The sequence below is a fragment of the Oryx dammah genome, unplaced genomic scaffold, assembly GCF_014754425.2.
Source record: "Oryx dammah isolate SB20612 unplaced genomic scaffold, SCBI_Odam_1.1 HiC_scaffold_19, whole genome shotgun sequence".
Taxonomy (NCBI): domain Eukaryota; kingdom Metazoa; phylum Chordata; class Mammalia; order Artiodactyla; family Bovidae; genus Oryx; species Oryx dammah.
Window position 1 is genome coordinate 92,414,445 of NW_024070203.1, and position 25,107 is coordinate 92,439,551.

The 25,107-nt window shown below is 43.1% G+C and overlaps 1 protein-coding gene across 12 annotated transcripts in view; it reads right to left on the bottom strand.

Moving 5' to 3' along the window:
• Window positions 1–25,107, bottom strand: part of ENPP2 (ectonucleotide pyrophosphatase/phosphodiesterase 2) — a 134,085-nt gene that overhangs the window by 40,251 nt on the left and 68,727 nt on the right. For 6 of the 12 annotated variants that reach the window (XM_040261165.1, XM_040261160.1, XM_040261162.1 and 3 more), the window contains 5 exons: window positions 16,120–16,175; window positions 11,076–11,141; window positions 9,744–9,816; window positions 5,095–5,250; window positions 2,786–2,894 (listed from right to left, as the gene is read on the bottom strand). In XM_040261165.1, the coding sequence (XP_040117099.1) occupies window positions 2,786–2,894; window positions 5,095–5,250; window positions 9,744–9,816; window positions 11,076–11,141; window positions 16,120–16,175 (460 nt within the window). The remainder of the gene's footprint in view (window positions 1–2,785; window positions 2,895–5,094; window positions 5,251–9,743; window positions 9,817–11,075; window positions 11,142–16,119; window positions 16,176–25,107) is intronic. The other 6 variants (XM_040261170.1, XM_040261167.1, XM_040261168.1 and 3 more) reach the window with 1 other exon arrangement.

Genomic DNA, 25,107 nt, shown 5'->3' on the forward strand with positions numbered 1-25,107 from the left:
CCACGATCTTAAAAAAAAAAAATCATTATGAAGAAGATGTGTTCGTTAAAAAAAATCCCAAATCGCTTTAAACTCTTTCTAGCTGGGAGTGATGCAAGTCACTGGAATGTATGAGAATCTCATAGCTGGGAGTGATGCAAGTCACTGGAATGTATGAGAATCTCATTTTCCAGCTCTCTCTCTAATACATCTCCTGACTTGAGTACACAATCCTCATTCTGCCTTCACTGGTGGCCTTGGATGTTACCGAACAAACAATACTGGAAACAAGAGAGAGAAAGAAAAAGGTCAACCCCAGTGACCACCCAAACTGAAAAACAAAATTATGCTGTAAACAAGGCAATCAGGTACAGCTGAAAGCTACACAGAAAGGTACAGAAAGCTACAGAAAGGTACACAGAAAGGGCTAGGCAGCGAAGTTTTAAATCAACAAACACTATCTGCCCACCAAGGATTTGCTACCTGCCGCTCATCAAAAAAATTCCTTGATCAATGATTAAAAATAAATAAATAAAAAGAAACTCAAATTTTAGAATGACAAATCATGGAGGCTGGAAGAGAACTTCATTGTCATTTCAGAATTTACAAGATGAGATGAAGCTAGAAAGGCTTTATATATTGCTTTGTACAATCCACTATCTGAATATTCTTTAAGAGGGGGAACATAAATGATTTTTTAAAGGATACCCTAAGGTTCTGGAATAAGTAAATATAGAGTGGTCCTGATCCAATAAAATTTAAATTATCACCTTCTGGGATCCCAGATTCAGACCCCTTCCTTTTTTAAATACAAACTGGAAGGAAGTAACCATGATCTTCAAAGAAAAATCTATTTATACAATCCTTATGAAAAAAAATACCCCAGATTGCTTTAAAATATAGATAGAAAAATATATCCCAACATAGCACAAGGGCTATAGATTTGCCTTTTAACACTTAAAATCTCTAGAAGAAAAATTAAAACAATAAACAGCTATATGTTCTAGTACAATGTCTACTAAGGACTTCCCAGGTGGCTCAATGGTAAAGAATCTGCCTGTCAACGCAAGAGACACGGGTTCAATCCCTGGATCGGGAAGATCCTCTGGAGAAGGCAATGGCAACTCACTCCAGTATTCTCACCCGGAAAATTCCATGGAGAGAGGAGTCTGGAGGGCTACAGTCCATGGGGTCCCAAAGCGTTGGACTGGACTGAGCAACTGAGCAGGCACGCACGTACAATGTCAACTGAACGGCAGTGCTCACCCAGGAAGGGCAAGTCCCTAAGTATATATGAGTGGAAGGCTAGAAAGGTCCCCACTTTCTCCCTTTCTAAGTCACTTAAGCCACCCCAGAGGTGCTCAAGCATCGTCACCCTCCACCCTCCAGGCTAACTCTGGCGGTGGTGTCGGTGTTCTCACTCTACAGATGAGGAGGCTGACTTGGAGAGTGTTTTAAGTGGCACAGTGTAATCTGAACTCCAACGCAACCCATTCTCACTCCAAAGCTCAGACTCTGAGACGCCAGACAATGTTACCTTCTAAGAAAGAGAAGCTAAGCCATTTCAGAAGGCTTCCCACCAGCAAGACACAAATTTTATCTAGCCAAGACTTTTCCAAGGCTCCAGTGTTGACTCACTGGAACCCATCTACTTCTTAGACTTTTGGCTCCACCATGTGACCTCTGGGTTAAGTTGAATCAGCTGTGTCACAGGCTCCAAATTCTCTATCTTCTCTGCAGCTCTCCACCAAGTCAAACTCTTGGGGCACGGTTCTGCAGATAGTCACGTTTAGTCCCTGCAGAAGAGCAAGTTAATCCAAGGGCGCTTTTTTTTTTTTTTTTTTAAATTCTCATAGATCTTCTAGGACATTCTGTAAAGAAAACTTTAGGCCCAGAGCAGCAGTTTGATTGGGGAGATTTATTTGCCCAATCTTAATAGAACCACCGGCTCAACCAATTTTCTTCTTCTAAACCCTCCTAGAAGGGAGCAGCCCATTTTCCAGAGTCATGGTTTCAAATTGCTAGCTCTGGAATGCAGGAGGCGTTCTCTGGAACTCGGTCTGCATACCTGTGAAGTAAGAATGCTCTCTGATGCATCCCTCCCCCAGCTCTATCAACATACAATGTTTATGATGCTCTTGATCCATGAATTTTTCTCTTTTATACAGTGATTTAGAAAACTGCTTCCTAAACTGTTTCTTCTCTCTTTAACAGTCGTCTCTGCTAAAACAGGGTCTTCTGGCTTGGGTCTAGAATTCACTCAGTGAATGAAGGGAAATAATTTCCCTTATATGCCACTTCTATAGCAGAAGCCTATGTCTCCACCTTTTCATCATGTTTAGATTTATTTTTTAGCCATGTGACTCATGTGAGCTCCTTTTAGGGTTGTGATTAGCAGTAATATGTCATATTCACAGAGGAAACTCTTACTATCACAAGGGAACTGTCTGCAACTTTTTTTTTTTTTTTGCACTGCGAGACTTATGAGATTAGCTCCCTGACCAGGGATTGAGTGAGCCTGGACTCAGCAGTGAAAACACCAAGTCCTAACCACTGGACCACCAGGGAATGCCCTGCAACTTTTTAATAAGAGACAGATTTTGGAAGAAAGGACAGGAAGTCCCTGGTTTTGATTGACATGAACGCAAGGGTTATCTCAGGTCATCTCATAGTTTTGAGTCACGGTCCAATTTCTTTCCCCATCCTAAAGAAAGGGGGAAGGAAGAAGAGGGATACAACCTGGGATTTCTGGGATTCCCCGACCATCAGAAATGTTATCTGTTTAGATAAGGAAACAAAGTTTCACCATGGTCTCCAACAAAGATGACATTCACACAGCGATGCAGCTTTAGTTGTTTCAATCCGTCCATTAACTGCCCCACGGTTTTGTCAATGTCCCTCAGAGGATTGGTCATCTGGAAAAAGGAGCAAATTAGTCCCTGAAGGTTTTTTTTTGTTTTTTTGTTTTTTTTTTCCTTTCAGTATCTCAAAGATCTTCTAAACATGCTGGAAAGAAAACTTCAGGCCCAGAGGCAGAGCTTTGTCCAGGGAGATTTTCCCATCATTCTAAATGGAAACCTGGTCTAAGCACTTCTATTTGTACTCTTTAAGGAAAGTTAAACCTCTCCTCATCCAGTCCCTTTCAAGATTCTTTGATACAAAAATTGAAATATTAAGGGCAATTCTTTTTTTAGAAATAAAATGGCCTTTCTAAAATATAACAATGTTCCTTAAGTCCAAGAATTTTGAGAGTGAGCAGAAAATCAGATGGACAGTTTAAGCTTCTTGATCCCTGAGTGAAATCACTTAGGCTTTGAACCAAGGCAAGAAGATGGAGGCCAAGGGAATCAAAAGCAGCTCTGAGGTTAAATGGTAACCTTTCACTGACAATGCCGAATTAGAGCATCACTAACACAATGAGACCCATCTAGTGTTCCAAAAAAAACTCAACTGTTAATTTCTGCCAATAGATTCTCAAGAGAAGGTCCTCTCCAGGAAACAAGCTACTCCTCAATTTAGTCCCTTTCAGGCTAATCATAAGTAAGATACAAATCTGCAAGAGTCCAAACTTGAACAGAAGTGAATCACTGAGCTTGTTCTAGAAAGTTTCTTATTCAGCCTAATGAAAAATGAAAACTCAGTTCTCCAAAGAACATTTCCAAAGCGTAAGAATCATAACTCATCTCTCATGTTCTTGCTTCAAATGGAAGTTTCTGACAGCATGAAAGTGAACAGTTAGTCACTCAGTTGTGTCCAGCTCTTTGCCACCCCAAGGACTGCAGCCCGCCAGGCTCCTTTGTCCATGGGATTTCCCAGGCAAGAATACTGGAGTAGGTTGCCATTCCCTTCTCCAGGGGATCCTCCTGACCCAGGGATTGAACCGTGGTTTCCTGCATTGCAAGCAGAGTCTTTATTGTCTCAGCCACTAAGGAAGCCTCATAGCATGAATGCCCCCACATATTAGAGGTACTGGGGACGTCCCTCTTGGCTCTGGGCAATAGAAAGATTTTCAAGAAACACCCCATCAGCCAAACCCCTGACAGTACTTTAGCTGACTCTGACAACTGAGCTACAGTCACACACATCCCCTCAAGATGTCTCCGACAAGAACGGAAGGGGTCCGCGTATCGCCTTTCCTAAGACATACAGTATTATCTTCCACTGGCATCTTCTCAGAGGACTCAAGATCTTTCCTCATATCATGCCATCAGTAAAGTCAAGTGTAAGTTTGTTTTCCTTTATGACAGAAGTCAGTATTTCAAATTCTGTCTAAAGGAGTAAGTCACAAGTGAAAGTTTCAGAGCGATGTATGCAGCGTAATCTGATTAACGGAGGGTGGACAGTGGCGTTTGCTTCCGAGGAAAACATGCTCTCCTCTAAGACCTTCACTTAGACAAAGAATACCAAACACACAACCCATATCAACCCCTGGCAACAGATTAATTTCCTTTGGTCGACAAGATGACTCAGGCTAAAACCCAGAACCTACTTCTCAGTGATCAGTGCAAACAATAAATAAGATAGTGCCTTGGCGGTATCTGAAGGTGTCTGAAAAGAAACACGTAGAGGCTATTGTGAAGGTGATGCAAAGAGAACCCATCGCCCACGTCTCTACAAGGAAGCGGCCCGCCTCTACCCACCTCTCTCCTGTTTCACCTCCTTCCGTCTGTCACTTAAGACCACCTCTGAACTCGGAACAGGCCGCTAACCTAATCCAGTACGCCACTGAGTTCTAATCTACACCGTCTTTGAGGATTTCCCCAACTACCTTGCTGGGTTGTTCTCAAGAACCAAGGTTACAAACTTTGACAAATTCTGTGGAAAAGTGTAAGCAAAACCAACAGCTCTCTTAACATTCGTTCAAGCCAAATGTTCATACTAGTTTGGGGGCAACTAACTCTAAAGAAAGTAGAAGGGTGTTTGTTTTTGGCTGAGAGTTAAAGAACACTTCACATGAGTGCTAACCTCTGAAGTACTAGACTCTTCTGGACTCAAAGCCAAGGACGGTGCACCAAACGTTTTCTGAAATACACTCAGCTGACTTTCAAACTAAGGCACTGAAGGGAACCTCCAGGGCTGCCCGCCACAAAGCTTTGGAACATTAGATAAACTTACTTTGTCCTGACGAGCTCCCGCAGCATAATGATCCATCCTATGTACTTTTCTTCTTCTTTTCTTTGGAGGAGTAACTGGTCTTTCCTGTCTCCTCTTAGGGGTAACCTTCCTCTTAGGTCTCTTAGCCGGAGTAAAAGGTGAACCATAACTACTCTCCTGTACTGGCGGATAGAGATGTGTGGACTCAGAAGCTGTCTGTCCCTCTGGGTCAGATAATAAAGCTCACAGTTTGCCATCTAGGGTCAGTGAAGTCTTAGTTAAAAAACAAAAAGCAAACTAAGACTCCTTCTGAAGTGATTAAAAAAGAAATTGGTATGAGGGACGATTTGGGGAACTCTACAGAGAGAAGCCTCCTAAATTGAACTCGATGCTGCTGGCATAGCTTCTTCACTGAGAACAAGAATATAATTTAAGAGTATCTGGCCATGTGGATCTCTTTTGGCTGAGGAGCCTGCTTGTGGATACCCCTGAAGGTGACACAGAGTTCTGTATTCCACAACTCCTGCGTCATGGAGAGGCTGGTCCTTGGTTATGAAAAACTCTCCACTTATAAAGTACTCGCTGAAAAATAAATACTAATCACTCAGTCATTTCAAGCTGCAGAGGGATTCATGGAGGTAGTTTCAATTCAGATTCGTACAGGTATCTGTTCAGACCACCAAATATATCCATGCAACTGTCACCTTCCTTGGAAAGGATCAGGAAAAAAAAATTTAAACCAAGGATGAAATGAAACATAAATACCAAACAATCCTCCTTGGTCATGAATATACTGATATTTCCACAAATCAGGAGAGCGTTTCACACTGATAATTTAGGTTTCTGGTAGAGAGGAACTCCAAGCCAAGAAATAATCATAAATAGAACCGTCATTATAAAAAAAGATTCCCTCATAAAATTAGGTAAAATGCAACAGCCATCAGGATCTCTTCGTCTTAGTGTATCTATACCAGGAAACAGACTACTTGTCCTTTTCAGTTAGGAGTCCCCTCTTGGTGGTGGTCTGGAAGGCAGCGACTGCTCTATGCATCTTGTTTTGAAAATCTCTTGGGTGTTAAAGGCTGATACGTAAATTGAGGAAAGAAGATAACCTTTTGGGACTTCCAAATACTGGAGAAAAACAAGCCCCTGATTAGCGGATGGTGCAAAGGTGAATTAAAGCAGCAAGGCCTGCCGTCTACCTAGCTGATTTCTCTCGGGGGGACTGTTCTGAGAATCATTCAGATGCAAGAAGGGGCAAAGGAAGAGCGATGTTAGTGTGTCCCCGGGACGCGTGTGCCATGCGGCGTCACTGTGTCCAGAGCAAGCACTGCAGAGACGCTGCCGTCCCATCCTCTCTCTCCCGCGGAGCATGGACAGACACAGCACCTCCCCAGACTCTGGTTTGGTTTGCTGGTTTGTTTTTAAATGCTTCCAGTTTAGCCAAGTCCCCATGAGATGAGAAGCAAAAGGGAAAAAGAGAGTTTACCATTTCATGGTCACCAAACACATTCAGCTAGCGCTCAAGTCTGCCCATCAGACCCTCGGCCATTTGCAAGAGACCTCAACATTCCAAAGACTCCAGAAACGAGCCCTTCTGGTTGCAGGGGGTTAGAGGAGCAGCAGGGGATTTAGTCAAAATGAGTTTCCATCCAGGGATTATACGGCACGTATCTCCTTCTTCGAATGTTAGAGGTAGACGGAAGCTAAGTTTTCACTGACCAGCCATACTTTAGTCTGACTTTAGAAGATTGAGCCTGAGGTTATTAAAAGGATGGGAAGGAGAGGGGGCACATTTTCCTGCTTTTCAGAAGGATACTTTGCCGTCTGAAGGTAGTAACTAGCCAGCCAAAGCTCTGCCTCCGGGCCTGAAGAGCAGCCGAACCAAGAGTCACGGAGAGAAGCACAGAAGGTCAAAGAGGAAAAGGTTGCGCCAAAAACCGAAAGCAAGCATGTTTTCAGAACATCCACCGTCACACTATGAAACCAGGAGCGATAGGTCACTGCTTGGAGCTGCAAGCCCCGTGTGTGGTCGCCTCGTTTAATAACCTTCACGAATCATCCTGGAAAAAGGTATACTCAAATATTAGGCGAAGAAAGCACACAGCATGTTGCCAGATTGAGTCAGTTTGATTGAATTTCAGATGCAAGGTATATTCTCATTAGATGTAAAAGACAGCATGTTACTGATTTCAACAATAACCTTTCAGCTAGTATAGTCTTTGCATGCTCTATAAAGACAAGTGAGAGATATGTATTACTAGGTAGATAAACCAATTTTGTCTGCCACACACACACAAAAGAGGTTTTTCTGGCTTTGGTTTCATGTTTAAAAAGTATAAAGTGTTTTGTGTTTCTTTCAGTAAAAAATATTCCTAGAACCAAATGAGAATTAGTTGAAATCTGAAAATATCCCTTTCCTCTTAAGAGAAGAAAGTGATCAAGTTCTCAGGTTATCGTAACAGAAGGTACATTCCAACATCTCAACATAAGTGCTTTACTTGGTGGATATATGAGAATATCCCAGTTATAAGAAACATTAATACTAAAAAGAATATAGCAAGAATCCTTCTAACTCTCAGTTCAGAAATACTGAGGAAAAAAAGATTTATATGTTTATGAGAATCCTGAACCTAGAACCATCATTACAGCCAATTAAAGCATCCTGTATTATGCTTTATTGCCACTCGGTACTTAAAAAGCTTTTAATTCATTTCTCGATCAACACACACACACTTTCAAGTAAGTAATTATAACTTAACTATGTATATGAGAAATCCAGAGATGTTTGTGGATAAACAACATTCACTGCTAAGCCTTATAAGTTTTAAGGAAATGAAAATTATAAGAATTATACCTTCTCTGTATTGTAAAAAGCCGCCTTTTGACATAAAGAAAATGTTCTGTGCGGTTTGAACACGGCTGTTAATGGATCGCTTTGCTTGTCTCCTGTACTATAGGAGAGTTTAATGGTTTTCTGTTCTGGGAGTCAGAAGTTCCATTTCCAACTTCACTTACTAGCCAGGCAACCGGAGCTGGCCTCCTGAAGTACCAGCCTCTTGCTTTTTAAAGAATGGCTACCCCCATCTCTGTTTGCCTCTGTTACAGGGTCTTTCAGGGACACTATTATCCAAGAAAAGTGAACCTTTAATCAGGGCACATGGAACTGCTTAGGGCGTGGGTTTTTTTTTTTTTTAACATCTTAATAAAATGCGGCTCCTTCTGTTCACTTTAGATTAATCTCAAGGAAAATCATCCTGAAGACAAAACGGCCTTGCTTGCTGTGGCAAGAAGAAGTTCTGTGTTTCGCGTATGCAGACGTTCATCTCACTGTATCATTTGTGTCTCATACTCATACGCAGTGCTTAAACATCAAAGGGACAGGAGAAAGGGCCTCGGACTCACAGGACTTCAGTGACCTAAGGCAAACCAAGAATGTTTCACGTCGCCGCCAGCTTCCAGTGCTTAAAGCAGCCACCACTGAACTGATGTTAAAGCACTCAGAAGTATTTATGGTTCTCAGGATTCACTGCCTTTGCTTAGACATGCTGCATTTTCATCAGAAATACTTCAGCCAAGACCCACTTATCTGTATTTCCTTAGTCCTTCTTACGCTGAACATGGGAAACTTAATTACAGCCAACAGTGCTGCCACCGGCTCTCTGAGAACAGGAGGTATTTTCCATCATCAAAGAGTTTGTGAAATAATTTCTCATCCAAAATCAAGTTTTATTATGTTGATGTAGACCGCACCACCTCAGGAAGAAAGAGTGGTGGAAAACATTTAAAATATTGAAAGATTTAGGTTCCCAAACCCCATCATATTTTAAGGTGACCTATGCTAAAGCACTGGGAGGACTTCCATCACCTGATAAAAGGACAGCATAATAAAATCTCAACATGCCTTTCCCACCTCCTGAATCTGAAGTCCTGCTGGACACTACCTCACAAACCAATTTCTCTCCTAAGATTCCTGAGTGTTTGCTATCAGGGTGTCACACTGCTTTGCTAAACAGATTCATTCAATAGTGGTTTTCTCTCAATTAAGAATTGTTTCCCTTTAGGGGGTGAGGGATACGTTCACAGTCTTGATCCTGGTGATGCTCTCACAGGCATATACCTATGCCAAGATTTATCAAAGAAAAAAGTGTCCAGCGCTACTGTGTTTTCCAGGTTGCCTGTACCTGCAAAGGCTACTGAGCTGACCTATCCTCTCTGAGCCTCACAACCTTGCTAAGGGGGTTGAAATTCAGTTGCACTGCTTTGTATTGTAGGTTCCATCTCTAGATTCTTTTCCACTCCTATCCCGGTGACGGCAAAGGCCAGCCCTTCCTGGTCCTTCGTCTTCTGACTGATGCTGGCAGGACTGGAACCTATGAACACCAAGAGGCTGGAATATATGAACAGCAAGCTGGAAGCCAGGAACACCCTCCTATGAACACCAAGTTTAGGATATGCTTGCATATCAAATCAATCTGAAATGAAGTTCCTGTAAGAAAAACAGGTACGTTTAGGATTCTTTTAAATGTTTTCACTCTTGTAGTTCCTTGACTCTGTATCCACCGTACATACACCAGCACGCTAAGAGACTTTGTGCAAATCCTGAAATCAGGTCAGTAGGCGACGTGGCCCAGGGACACAGGCTCTCAGGCAGAAGATAAGCTACTAACCTCAGGGCCAAAGGGGCCATACTTGTGTCCAGAGAAATCAGGTTGTTCGGAATAGAAGGCATAGACTGAAGGCCTACGGGAAAATTAGAAGGTTCAGAATCTCCCCCAAACCACACACAATAAAGAGTGTCACATACCCCTACACGCTACCAAAACAACCTTGCAAATCAAGTGAATCACCCAACCACTGTTAGTCTTACCATGAAAAAGTCTTTTTCTTGTTTTTTATTTTTATTTTTTTCCTGTTGTTTTCTGTTATTTCCACATCCACCACCCTCTACACCGCCCCCACTGTGGTAACTACCTGGTTACCACCTTCAGGAATAAAAACTCACGAGGAAAATCTGAATGCAAACTCAGGTCTTTGATCCCTAAGATAATAGAACCCAGTGAGAGTTCACGGGGCCATGCAATCTGTGGCCTGAAAGAACTCCATTCACGTGAAAATAATCAGTCTTCTGGATTGGGAGTTTGGGATTAGCGGATGCAAGCTATTATCTACTGAATGGATAAGCAATCCTTACTGCTTACATAGGATTGTTTATATATACAGGACAGGGAACCGCAGTCAACATCCTGTGATAAACCATAATGGAAACGAACATGAAAAAGAACGGGTGTGTGTGCATATATATAACACATACGCGAGTCACTGTCCTGCACAGCAAAAACTGCTCCTGCTGATGCTAAGTCGCTTCAGTCGTGTCCAACTCTGTGCGACCCCATAGACGGCAGCCCACCAGGCTCCCCCATCCCTGGGATTCTCCAGGCAAGAACACTGTGGGGGTTGCCATTTCCTTCTCCAGTGCATGAACATGAAAAGTGAAAGGGAAGTCGCTCGGTTGTGTCCGACTCTTAGCGACCCCATGGACTGCAGCCCACCAGGCTCCTCCGTCCATGGGATTTTCCAGGCAAGAGTACTGGAGTGGGTTGCCATTGCCTTCTCTGACAGTAAAAACTAATACACCGTAAATCAACTACACTTCGATAAAATAAAACCTTTTCAAAAGTCAGTCTTCATGCTTTCCCGATTCTTGGGATGCTGCTGGTTTATTTACCAAAGCCAAGAACTCCCTCGAGCTCTGCTGTGGTGACCAGGATTAATCGCTGGAGTGATTCATGTAATTAAATGGTCCTCGATAACCTACATCCATTGTGCCCTAAATCCCTCTTAGGGAGGTCGCGTGTAAGGCTCAGAACAGCAAAACTAGTAACAACAGCAAACCTCGGCTGCGCTCGTCCTGCAGAGTCCATCGAGCTATTCACCCAGGTCCACCCTGAAACGGGAACGCACTCAAGGAAGAAGGGGGAGCCGGGGAGGCGGACAGATACCTTTCATGGTCTGGCAGGGTCAGCCACTGCAGGATGGTCAGAATCCTCCGCTCGTGAGGAATCACCCTGTGGGGCGGCAACCAGCATGAGGTTAGGAGGAGTCTCCACCAACTGCAGCCTGCCGAGCGCCTGCCCGTGCACCCGGGCCAACGGCTCTCTGCTTACCACCATCTGCTTTCACTTCACTGAAGTACAAGATCCCTTTTCCTTTTAGGGTTTAAATGTCCATTTCTGTTTGCAACAGGTCATGTTGCTCAGCCTCGGCCACGGAAGATAAGACTGGAAACTCTGATTCACCGTCAAGTGAAGAATCTGCCTTGCTCAGAGGCTTGGCTACAGACGAAAAGGACCCCGGACTCAGAACCCTTGCTATTTAGTGGGTAAAGCCATTAGCTATGGCCACCAAGGGACCAGGACTTATATCCTCAGTCTGCCTTCTGCTAGTACGACCTCTCTTGACCTCTAGACTTCTTTGACCTCTCTCAGCCTCAGTTTACTCACTAGTAAAATAAAGATAGTAATACACTGCACAGCTTGGTTGTAAGGACGAAGTGAGGCAGACAGGCAAAAGGCACGCACAGTGCTTCGCACATAGTAAGTGCTAAAAAATGTCCTTATTTTCATTAACCATCGAGATTAGTCACCATGCTATCTCAAAATAGCTATATGAGTTAAGAAACATTGTTGAATCTGAAACTTTAAGTTCCTCATCTATAAAATAAGGGGTTAGGAAAGGTATTCGGGAAATTATCTTCTAGCTCTATAAAAAATCTATCAAGAATAGGCACATATAATTATGAGTGACAAAAAGGGTATAATCTTCATCCACAATGACTTTTGTGTTTAAGTCTCATTCCTCTGTTGAAATATAATTACCCTCAGTCTGGCACTTGTTTCAAGAGCCCTCGGCTAGCACGATAGCAAGCACTGTATCACGGGTTGACTTAGTTACATTAAGATGCTCACAAGCTGAGTGATGTCTTTATGGGGAAATTTGCTTATTCTTTTCCTAACAAGAAGCATAACATACTTTTCTGCTCCCTCATCCGAGATCAGGCATTGGAGTGTGTTTACAATAAATTTAAACTGAAGCCCAAGTTTAACTGTGGACAGTAGAAATGACTGATATAATGTAAACTGTGGTCTCTGGGTGACAATGATGTGTCAATGGGGGTTCATCATTTGTAACCAGGGTTCCACTCTGGTGGGGGATGTTGATACTGTGGGAGGCTGTGCCAGTGTGGGGATGCAGATGGAGGTATCGGGTTAGACAAAAAAACTGTTCAGGTTTTCCCATAAGATGTTATGGAAAAGCCCAAATGAACTTTTGGGCCAAGCCAATATATGGGAAATCTTTGCTCCCACTGTTCAGTTTTACTGTGAACTTAAAACTGCTCTAAAAAATTAACTATTAAAAATGTGTTATGGGATACTGGGTGAGCCATTTCAGCTTTCAGTTTTGGTAGACATGAGCATGGGCTAGCCGGGGGCAAGACAGGCCTTCAGAGTCACGGGAGGTCACTAGCGTTGGCAGCTCCACTCAACAGCCTCCCCCAGGGTCTGCCCCCCACCCTCCCCCATCACCACCACCCTTGCCGGAGAGACGCTGGGCCTCCCATTCCTCTCTCTAACCACTTCTCCCTCCAGAACTATCCTACCAGCCCAACAAAATCATGTTTACCATAAAACAAGTTCTCATTTATACAAATTCCAATGCTACTGAATAAACGTGATCTTGTTTATTACATCCTATAATTGAATAAGAAGTAGGCAAAGCAAAGCCAGGTTAATCGCCTGAGGTATTTAATTCCTCACCCTTAGAAATCCCCTGTATCTGAACAAAATAATTACATATTTTGAATTCTTTCCTAACTTAAAAGAAAAGCAAGTGTCGTAGTCTTTTCATTTGCCTTACTTCACTACCTACCTACAAGCTGCTTTATTTTACGCAATTGGTGTTAAGTCACAAAGATGGATTCTGATGGACTCACTTGATGCTAATGGAAAAATACAGATTAATAGAATTTGTTTCAAGCTCAGAATGTTCACCCTTTAAACGCCTTCTTTGGATGGGGTACTTGACAAATAGGGGGAAAAACATCAGCTCTGACATTTACATCGGTGATGTGACTTTGGCAAGTTACTTAACCTTTTGTTGCTCTATAAAATGAGCTATCTTACAAGGTGGCTGTAAGGATTAAAAGAGATAATCAATGTAAAGCACTTAGAATAGTGTCTGGCACATTGGAAAACGTGAGCTTCTATCGTTATCGTGTGTGTGTGTGTGTGTGTCAGCCGCTCAGTCGTGTCTGACTCTTTGCGGCCCTCTGTCCATAGGATTCTCCAGGCAAGAACACTGGAGTGGGGTGCCATTTCCTTCTCCAGGGAATCTTCCCAACCCAGGCATTGAACCCAGGTCTCCTGCACTGCAGGCAGATTCCTTACCATCTGAGCCACCAGAGATGCTCTGGCTTCACGGACCCACAGAAATGATACACTCATGCATGAAATATCTGTTAAAAGCATATTACATTCAAGGCATTTGTGTGAATATAAATAAAGATACAAGATGCCCCTACCAAAAAAAAACCAATACGGCAGAGATACCATCCTCTGCCTGGACAGATAAGCAGGCGATCACTCTGGTGGGTGAGGGCATGCCCGTGGTAAGAGTGTGACGTGACACACGGGGCTCTGGGTATCCGCCGAAACCATGACCTGGGGCGCAGCACCTCACCTCTCTAAGCCTTGGCGTTCTGATCACAGACATGGCGAGTCACACAGACTGGTCTCCAAGTTTCCCTGTAGATCTAGGACTGCCTTTATGGAAAAGCCTCAGAGACTAGAAAAGACACGGCCCCGAGCCACGAATGGTTAGAATCGGATGCAGACACAGTGCACACAGATCTGACAGAGGAAGCGTGTGCTCCAGACAGAAAGGGGTTCATGCAGTGTCCTCACCATTACTGGCTGATACAGAATTTCTCACGAGACCAAGTACATTAGACATGTTAGAAGAAGAAAAGGAAATAAAAAAAAAAGGAAGATGAACTAGATGAGGAATTTAGTGCTAAAGGGGAACAAATTACCTTAGGTCATATACAGATAGCGGTTGTCTGGTCCTTGTTGAAAGAGATAATGTGAATAAGAAAACAAGTACCGTTTGTTGGCTGCTCTCTATGTACTAAGTACCCTACTAAGGACTTTAAGTAAGTTAATTCATTCTATCTTCATGATGCCCTAAGGTGAAGACACTATCATTCCCATTTAAAGATGAAGACATCGATTTGTCAAGAGATTAAAACACTTGTCCAAGGTCAGCAACCTATTGAGAAGCAGAGCTGGGACTGGAATCAATCCGAGACCCGCACAGAAAGGGAACTCCTGCTCTCAGCAGGATTCGGTAGAAAAGAACATAATGGAAACATTATGAGCATGAGCATGATTCTGAAATGAAATACTATCATCTGAAAAGCAAGGCTACTTCTAGGCTGCAGGATGGAACCAGGTGAAAAAGATGACTTTCAAAGTCTAAGTCTATCATTTGAATCTGCTTAAATTAAAAAATTTTCAATATGATGATGTGTAGTTTTCCTTGACATAAATTCCAATAAATACCTGGAAGTGTGACCATTTTTTTTTTAAGATCTAAAGACACTTTTTTTAAAAAAAGAAAGAAAATGAAGCCAAGTTGCTTCCAGGATACAGAGATAAAAGAATAATCTGAGAAGCAAAGCAAAACTACAGGCGTCTTTGGAGCACACAAAAGCTACCTTCTCATAAGGTTTGAAATGGGTGGAGAAAATTACCATTCAGAACCAGAACACTAAGCCTTTTCAATGAAGCTCTGCAGCAGTTTCGGGGGGTAAGGTGAGGACTAAGTATTAATTCTACTGTTGGGGCCTCTCCATTCTGTCAGCCAAATATGTTGTGGAGAAGAAGAAATCACTTCTATAAGTATCAATGACAGCCAAGGGTTAAAAAATGTTATGCATAAGATTAAGCTGGTAAATCAACATGTCACTTCTAACATGCACATTTTCTCAGCCAAGAAGATCTCTTTTTAAAAAGGAGAGGGGGAGACTTTTAAGGGATACTCTCTGTCTTAGCTTCAAATCACCAAACCCAATTTCAACTTAGCTCTTCAAATCTGCAACAACTACCTTTCTTCCTGAATTTTGAGAATATAGATGGTGCCGTTCTGGATTAATCTGAACCTGTGATTGCTCTCAGCACTGTACTATTACAGAAGAGTCAGATTTTTGTTACGGCATAAGAGGCAAATATGGAAACAGCTTTAGGTGGTTTTAAAAAAAAACAACAAGATGGAAAGAACATCTCAGTGGGAACAAAATTCCCATGAAAGTTGAAACAGATTCCTTCTCTTACTGAGGAACCTCAAACATAATGAACATGTTGACACTTTTATTAGGTAAGTTTCATCTTAAGACTGTTTCATGAACATTACTAATCGGCCCCATCACCTCTGTGGGGAAGAGAAGCACTTTCTTTTCTCTTATTAAGGAAACCCTGGAGCTCAGCAGGAAAGTGAGGGGGAAACAGAGACTTCCTCTTGGTCTCCTGTCTGAAGTTTCCAATCTCTGGGCTGCAACATCAGCTGTTCAACAACACGCTTGATCTTTAAAGTTATGAACCAAAATAAATATAGAATGTTGTAATAAATCACAGCTATAAACAGTTTGAGAAATATACATTCCCTAGGTGCCAAGTTACCAAAAGTCTACAAACAGGAACAGAAGAATCTAAAGGCTGACTAGACGTGGAAGAGAAAAATCCTCCTTCCATTCTGTTAAGAAAATATGGGGGAAAAGAGAGACGGGGGGGGGGGGGGGACAGAGAACTGACAGGGAAAAAGAAAGAGAGAGAATCCCCCCAAAAATACCTGGAGGGTTATCTTGAGTCAGAAAATACTCATAGGTTGGTCTATACTAACATTTACATTTAAATGAAATAAAACTGAATATTTCTTAAACTGAATCATAACCGTAATTTTACAAACATTGACAAAATAGAGGTAACTTACACAGGCCAGAAGAATGTCCCAGCGTTCACCCCTTGCTTCGTGGCTGTAATCCATAGCTAATGAGGAAAATATAAGAGGCTTAGAACATGTTTTGACTTTTGGTCAAAGAAGAAAAAGGTTTTAGAGTATATTAGCTCAGACATCTTAAACTTTACCCATACCCTACCATAAATCTCCCAATATTTGCAACTTTTTTTTCACATCTGGAAGTCAGAATTATTCTTTCCATAAATGTTATTCAATACATTCTCTGCAAAAGCTTTCAAGCTCTGCTATGATTACAGTGGCTTTAAAAAAAAACAACCCTTATTTCATCTCAAGAGTCTCTTCTGTACCTGTCCTTTCTGATCATTGTTTTGAACATTTCACTTATATGGCAGAATTCTGCCCATCAAAGGATCTCAAGTGACCATATGTTTCCTTGACTGTTGAAAGCCTACAGAGGAGAACCCCAATTTGGCACACAGATGCCCAGACTGTGGAACCCAGCTTTGCCTTGTTTTATTTTCAAAGAGGTGAATGAAACAGGGGTGGGGGGAGGATTGTTTTTTATTCTGCTTGCACCTTTTACTTAGCCTTTTGGTAACTGGAATTTTAGGACTGAGTTCCTGGGATAAGTTAGGTGACCCAAGCATGTCATTAAGTCTTCTAAAATATTCTTTTCAGGGACTTCCCTGGCGGTCCAGTGGTAAAGACTGCAATTCCACAGCAGGGGGTGTGGGTCAGATCCCTGGTCTGGGAACTAAGATCCCCCATACCCTGTAGTGTGGCCAAAAATATGTAGATAAATAGACGGAGTATATATATAAAACATATGCAAATATGTATATATATGCATAGTATATGGGCTCCCCAGGTGGTGCAAATGGTAAAGAACCCACCTGCCAAAGCAGGGGACATAGAAACACAGGTTCGATCTCTGCATCAGGAAGATCCCCTGGAGAGGAGGGACTGGCAACCCACTCTAGTATTCTAGCCTGGAGAATCTCATGGACGGAGGAGCCCGGTGGGCTACAGTCCACAGAGGTGCAGAGTGAGACACAACTGAGTGACTTACCACACGTGTGCACACAATGTATATCTATATATACGTATATATTCTTTGTAGCTCATGCTGTGGGGGACGGGAGTTATGGCAGTTAAGAACCTGACGGTGGGGACCAGCTACTTGGATTTTATGCTTTGCCTCTGTTGCTTACCAGCCATGTGATCCTCCAAGAAGTTATTTAAGGCCTCAACATTTCTTTAAAATGTAGATAATATTACCTAGCACATAGGATTATTCTAAGCGGTAATGAATTAATATGTGCAAAGTCCTTAAAAACGGTGTCTTAGCATTTGGTAAACACTGGATCAATTTTCATCTTAATTATTATGCAATAATGGACATGAAGATAATCGAGTTATTTCAGGACACTGAAAACAATTTAGGATGCCTGTGTCCCACTGGACAGAAGTCTCGAAGAAGAAACCCCTTCACTTTAGGAGGCAAACAGGAAAAAGAAGCATGGCTTGGCTTTTCAAAAGACCAAACAAAAAAGGTCCAGGAGTTGCGATCCCCCTCCTTTCCGGTTTCAGCGTCTCCACATTTTGACAGCGTTTTATTTACTCCAGTTAAAACTTTTGCTTTGGGGGTGGGGGAGGGGCAGTTGGGAGGTGCAGGGCATCCAGAAGTTTGGCCACGGTTTCAGGAAGGTTAGGAACGCCTGGCTGAGGAGAATTATGTGAGGACTCCCAGGCCCCCGGGGAGCACTGCAAACCTCCAGCTCCCACAGCACAGCTGCTGCAGGGCAATCGAGGGACGGGTCGGGGCAGACACACTGAGGCCCAGGCTGCCGGCAGGCGTCATCAGCACGAAAGAAGGGACATCCTCGTCCCGTGGGGATGGACCAGAGTGGTCAGAACCTCACACCGTGCTGAGCACCACCCACGGTGTTGGTCCGAAGTATCGGTCGGACACGACTAAAGCAACTTAGCAGGCACGCCCGCATCTTCCACTTTACAGGTCAACTCCGGCATTTCTGGCTATCCCCAGGCCAATGAGGACTCAAGTGGGTCCTCATTCATTCAGCATTCATCCTTGTGTCAGACCCTCCACGAGCAAGAAGATGAGCTCAAACTGAGTGCTGGACGTCCTGCAGGCGCCTCAAACCACCTCAGGTTCCAGAGAGGTCCGTTTCTGATATTGTGCTCAGTCGTGTCTGACTGTGACCGTATGGACTAGAGCCCCCAGGCTCCTCTGTCCATGGGATTCTCCAGGCAAGAATACTGGAGTGGGTTGCTGTGCCTTCCTCCAAGGGATCTTCCTGGCCCAGGGATGGAACCCACGTCTCCTGTGTTTTCTACATTGGCAGGCGGATTCTTTACCACGAGCGCTAACTGGGAAGTCTTTTTTTCTCATATTAAGTGATCTTTTTGCATACTTATTTTCCTTTCAGCGACAAGCTTAAGGCATCATAGTCAAGCAACTTCCTAGAAAATCTGGTGCCTCATTTCCAAGGAAGTTGTATTAAGCAATATCTGGTAGACGTCAAGTGTGAGATAAACCCGGGGTTTTCTAATGGAAATTTTTTTTTTAAATACAGTTTGTCAAGAGATGACCCTACACTTTCAGAAGCTATCTTTTGGGATACATGCTGAGGTTGGCATTATCTGAGCAACAGGAAGCCCTATGAGTAACTTTTAGCTTCCTAACCCTCGGGGGGAAGATCACCAAAGGAGTATTCGCAATGGTATAAGGAACAGGCCCTGGGAGGGGTGACAGATGTGTGTTGAAATTATCCTGGTGGCAAAATCAGGACTGTTGGTTCTGTATACTTTTCTGTACTTAAAATTTTTACAGTGACAACATCTTGGTAATTAGAGATATAAAATTAACCAATTGTAAAACAACAACAACAACAACAATAATGTGAACTGTGACGACAAAGGTAAATTTTTTTCTTTCTTTCTTGATTTCTTTCAAGAGAAGTGATTTCTCCCTGCTCCTGGTAAAAGTCACGTTGGCCATATTTTCCAAAAGAAAATTGGAAACCTGACCAGAAAAGTGCAAAAAGTGAACAAGAAAGAGAAAATACTTGAAATTTAGGAAAAAAGTCTTTTAAATCTCAAAGGAAAGAATCCTAGCAGTAACGAAGCTGGTCTGTCAAAGGGCTGGCGAACAGTATGAGACGAAGTTTCTGAAGTTAAATCAGATCATGAGCAGCTATAAAAGCTCCTTTGCAAGTTATACGTATATATTATATTTCAGAACCCTGAAGTTAAATCTAGTAATTACAGAGGGAAAAAAGCGCAGTAAAATGTTGGTCCAAAGGAAGATACATGAAAAGGAGCCTTCTGGGCTATAAAAGTGGGGGAGAGTCAGGAAACAGACATCATGAAACTAGTTTCTTGTTAATTCAGAGAAGTGGAAATCATAATTTTTCATTTCCCAGTAGGAATCTGAAAGTAATATACATTTCCTCAGAGATGAGTCAAACTACACAGCTTGAAAAAAAATTAGCTAAGACGACACCCAGTTTGGCCTTCTCACCTTTAATCCAAGTATTTCTTCCTTTACTTTGCTTTATCTAGAGGCACAGTTTTCAACATTTGTGTCCTAGAGGCTACATTTTGAAAAGGGAATAAACGGGAATATAAATATTGTACCTTCTTGATATGTTATAGGGAACTTAAAATAAAACAAAAAACAAAACTTTCCCACTGGGACCAGGAGCATTTAAATGCAAAATCTAACCCTTTCTCAAATTCAGAAGAATATGCAGCTATGGGAAAAGGGAAGGTGTTTTCAGAAGGAAAATAAGCAAAAACACATTTTTGAAAACTATGAACTACTATTGTAGTCTTCCTAGTAGTTCTCTGCAGAGAAACTATTCTTTTGCTTTCCAAAGCGCAGTAGAAGAAATGGAATTCTGAGGGACCAGAGGAATGGCAGGGCCCTAGTATCAGCGGGAGTCAGTCAGTCACTGAGACTCAAGAGTCAGAACAGGACCTCCCTGTGGCCGGGTGAATAAGCATACAGCTGCCAAGGCAGGAGACACAGGTTTGATCCCCGGCCCAGGAAGAGTCCACGTGCCGAGGGGCAGCTAAGCCCGTGCACCGCAACTACTGAGCCCGAGCGACTCACTCTGCAAGAGAGGAGCCGCCACCAGGAGAAGCCAGGAGCGGCCACCAAGCGTTGCCGCGGCTCACGGCCACGAGAGAAAGCCGGACACCGCAAGAAGCGTAACCACTGCTCACGGCCACGAGAGAAAGCCGGACACTGCAAGGAGCGTAACCACCACTCATGGCCACTAGAGGAAGCTGGATACGGCAAGAAGCGTACCACGGCTCAGGGCAACTGGAGGAAGCCGGACACCGCAAGAAGCGTACCACGGCTCACAGCCACTAGAGGAAGCCGGACACCGCAAGAAGACCCCGTGCAGCCAAAACAAATTTAAGTTTTTTAAAAAGAGTCAGAACAGACTAAAGATGTGAGGGCTGGGGGGGCGGGGGCGGGGGGACGTCGGGGAGGCGGGGGATGCCGTGGCAGAGATCATGAACCAGAGTGGCTCTCCCCAGGGGATGAGGGCCAGAAGGAAGTAAGTGATGAGATTAAGGAAGAAGTAGACGGGGGTGCAGAGCAAGCTAATCAAACAGAGGCCTGGTAAACAGGATGCCTAGATGAGTCAGGCTATGGGTTGGGTCCTGAGAATAAAGAGACAAATGATCAAATCTCTGCCCTCATGGGATCCATAGACTAGAGCAAATATCTGAATAATTTCAAATGATGTTGTCATAATCATGATAGAAATAATACAAAAACCCAAAACAGGGTCCCTGAGTTTATTAAGAGCTGAGAAAGCTTAGTGAAAGCTTCTTAGGAATGGATATTTCAAATGAAATTTAAGAGTGACGAGCATAGTAGGCAAGGGATTGGGGAGCCTGGTCTGTTCTAAGTACACCGCTGCTGCTGCTGCTAAGTTGCTTCAGTCATGCCTGACTCTGTGCAACCCCACAGACAGCAGCCCACCAGGCTCCCCCGTTCCTGGGATTCTTCAGGCAAGAACACTATGATACAGCAAAAAAAAAGAGAATACAGATTTATAGCATGGATGGAAAAGAAGCAACAGAATAAAGAAAAGGTAGTTTTCCTGGAAAAAACAAGTCACCTGTTAGCAAGATAATCAAACAGAGAGGTAAGGCAAGACTAGCGCCGTCAAGGCGACCGCTTTGGCCTGGGCGTCTACTGCGGTCCTAATGTCACTCTTCCCTTTGCTGTCTCCTTCTTGGACTTGCCAGCTTGCTTGCATTCTTGGAAAAAAGTGAACGTGTTAGTTGTTCAGTCGTGTCCAACTCTTTGTGACCCCATGGACTGTAGCCCGCCAGGCTCCTCTGTCCATGGCATTCCCCAGGCAAGGATACTGGCGTGGGTGGCCGTGACCTTCTTCAGGGGGTCTTCCCGACCCAGGGATGGAATCTGCATCCGCAACATTGCAGGCAGATCCTTCCTTTACTGTCTGAGCCATCAGAGAAACATCCTAATGCTACAGTAATTCACGAGCATGGTCTCAGGACCAATTCACTGCATCACCAATACTGGCCAAAAACCACTGTAGGCCCAGCGACTTGAGGAGCAATAAGAACACAACAAACTAGCAAATAAAACAAAAAAGAAGCAGATTCACAGACATAAAGAACAAACTGGAGCTTGGACACCACTCTGGAGAGGGAGTGGCGAGGGGGCACTATACGGGTAGGGAGAAAAGAAGGGTTATGAGATTATATGATATCATGTGTGTGAAACTTGTGTACACTAAAGCGCCATAGGATTTAAGGAATCTTGTTTTCAATTTAAAAGTTCTTTTAAATGAAAAAAAAAAAATGTATCCTCTCCTCTTAGAAGTGCTTTCCTCCAGAAACTATGATTCAAAGAACTTGCACCATGATGGGGGCTAACCTCATCTCTCAAATCTCCACACTGAGTGGGTCCCTTGAAGTCTCAATGACTCTGCTTCGCTGAGTCCAGCTTTAAACTGAACAGGGGATTTTCCCCACTAAGATATCTCAGTATTAGAAACAGCAGGATGAGAGCAGAGAGATTTTTCAAAGAAACAAACGCACTTACGACACTCCATTAAGAGTATGGAACATACTTTTGTAATGAGAAAAAAGTAAATAGCTTCAAAACAATATAGAAAGGAATCCCATTCTAATACACGTAGGAGAAATACAGGGTCTTGCAGCGAATGACGACTATTAGTAGTGCATTCTGAAGATTAGCAATTGAAAAGCAGACTCACCTTTGCTGAAGTCTCTATCAGGGTTTTGGTAATGAAATTAAAATGTAGAAAGTATTTGTGAAAGCCTCACGGTGTGAGTCACATTTTCAGATGGACACTGCAAGCACTTCATGGCATATATTAGATTTCAAACTAGAAATAGAGCAGCTCTTAGTCCCCATTTAATCTGACGTACACGTTATTTGCTAAGTGCGTTTCCTGGTTTAATCACTGTTAAAGTAAGTTGAGTTTGATTTAATTGCCTAAGATTTTTATAAATATTTTCTCTACTTCAATTTTTTCACTGGTGAGTTCATGAAATATATAAGCCTCAGAGAGGATGGTATAAAGGCTTTGCAGTATTTATTAAAGGTTCCTATTTTCTTATAGGTTTATTAAGCTTTATTTTCTTATTTTTGGTTTCTTATACTGTAGTTTCTTACAGTTCAGATCCATATAGTCTTCTTACATGCCAGATTTCAATAAAATGTGTTTTTAAGTTATATCTAGTGCGCTCCTTGGAATGCTTTTGGTGGCCTCTTGTTCAAGAAGACAGATAGAAACACAAATCGGTTTCACGGCAAACCCTGGTCTGCACTAGGGAATCACTAAACTTGGTGAAACATGTCAACTTGGGGGGTGGGCGAGGACACAGCTGAACAGTTCAGACGGAGGCTTCGCTTCACTGGGCAGGTTTCCCTCTGCTCTGTCCTGCAGAAGTTAATGACTGTTCGTCTCATTTTCTGAGTCACGCCAACCCAGAGGAAGCCTCATGTCCACCCAGGATGGAAGTTGGTCCAATCTGATAAAATGATCATCCATCTCTATGTCCTTTGTGGTTCTCCAAGCAACTTTGCTTCCACGACAGAATTAATATAAAAGACCAACTAGCCATAGCCTGACAGAACTCTAACTTCAGTCATTTTATGTATACCTAAAATGGTCCTCTATCATAAACTTGGTTTGGGGAATCCACCGTGGAAACAGATTTCACTTTGCTTACAACACAGTGCATCACAGACTCCTGGGAGTCCAGCCTGAATAAGGACAGCAGAATCAGAACCTCTGCGAGAAAAAAACACTACCGACAGACAAGAAGCCTTCCAACCCTTTTTAAAAATAAAAACCCTATTAAACCTCGCATACTGGTTCATTATGCAATATGCATATTTTCCCACAGATGACTTTTATTCAAAAATATTTTTTTCTTACTTTATATCCTCCATTTAGCCCTTAGACTGCAGCAGACATCGCCAGGTGGGAGCTCGTTTCGGGATGGTGGACTCATGGATGTGTGCAGACCCTGCCCCCTCTTCCTGCCACGGCAGATAGCACAAAAGCCTCCCAGCCCTCTGTCCTGCCCAGGGCTCCCCCGCGGCCGCGGATGGAGCTGACCCGAGGCGGAGCCACGTGCCGCTCCTCCACACATCTCTGACAGGCTCTGTGTCCTGGGGTGCGTTCCTACAGGCATTCGGATCCTTCGACAGGCTCACGTGCAATTAGTTCCTTTCTACACATTAAACAGCTGTGGATTTAGGTTGCTGCTTTGCTCACCTTTGATCAACACACAGTCACAGGAAAAATTCTGTGCGGAAAGCCACCTTCATCCCCTGTACTTTCTGCCCAGCCTTTTGATCTGAAGTCAACAGGATGATTTCTTTCAAAGTATTAATTTGCTGGTCCAGAACCAAGATAGATTCCACTTACTATATTTCACTCCCAAGATTTTTAAAAAATGGACTAAACAAATTCATAAAATTACTGTGGGTTTCATTGAGCTGTTTTATTTTTGCAGCAAATTTCCCTGTTCTTGATCCTATGGAGCTTGGGTTACAATTTTGTGGCAGTCATGTCATTCACTTCTTTTTCATTGTACCCACAAATCATGTAAATCAGTAAGATCTGACTATTCCTTCCCTGGTGGCTCAGGAGGTAGAGAATCCACCTGCAGTACAGGAGGCCTGGGTTTGATCCCTGGGTCGGGAAGATCCCTTGGAGGAGAGCATGGCATCCCACTCCAGTATTCTTGCCTCGAGAATCTGCCAGGAGCCTGGCGGGCTACAGCCCATGGGGTCACAAAGAGCAGGACACAACTGAGCCACTCAGCTCAGCACAGCACATCCCTTCTTCAAGATATTTCTGAAAGTCACTGCTACGTCACCATTTCTACCACAATCATTCTAATGAAGACCCTCATCATCTCACACTTTCCTAATCATAACCTCCTGTACACACAGATAGATACACAGACACACAAACGTATGTATACATATATACACAGAGATACGTAAGTATATATTATGCATGTATGGGGCTTCCCTAGAGGCTCAGCAGTAAAGAATCCACCTACAATTCAGGAGACACGGGTTCTTCCCAGGTTGGAAAGATCTCCTGGAGAAGGGCATGGTAACCCACTCCAGTATTCTTGCCTGGGAAACTCCATGGACAGAGGAGCCTGGTGGGCTACAGCCCATGGGGTCACAAAGAGTAGGACACAACTCAGCGACTAAACAGTTAACAACAATATGCGTATACATATTATATGCACATATACTGGGTACACACACACACACACATACACACACACATACACACACATATATACACACACATATATACACACACATACACACATACACACACATACACACATACACATACATACATACACACATACATACACACATACACACACATACACACACACATACACACACATATACACATA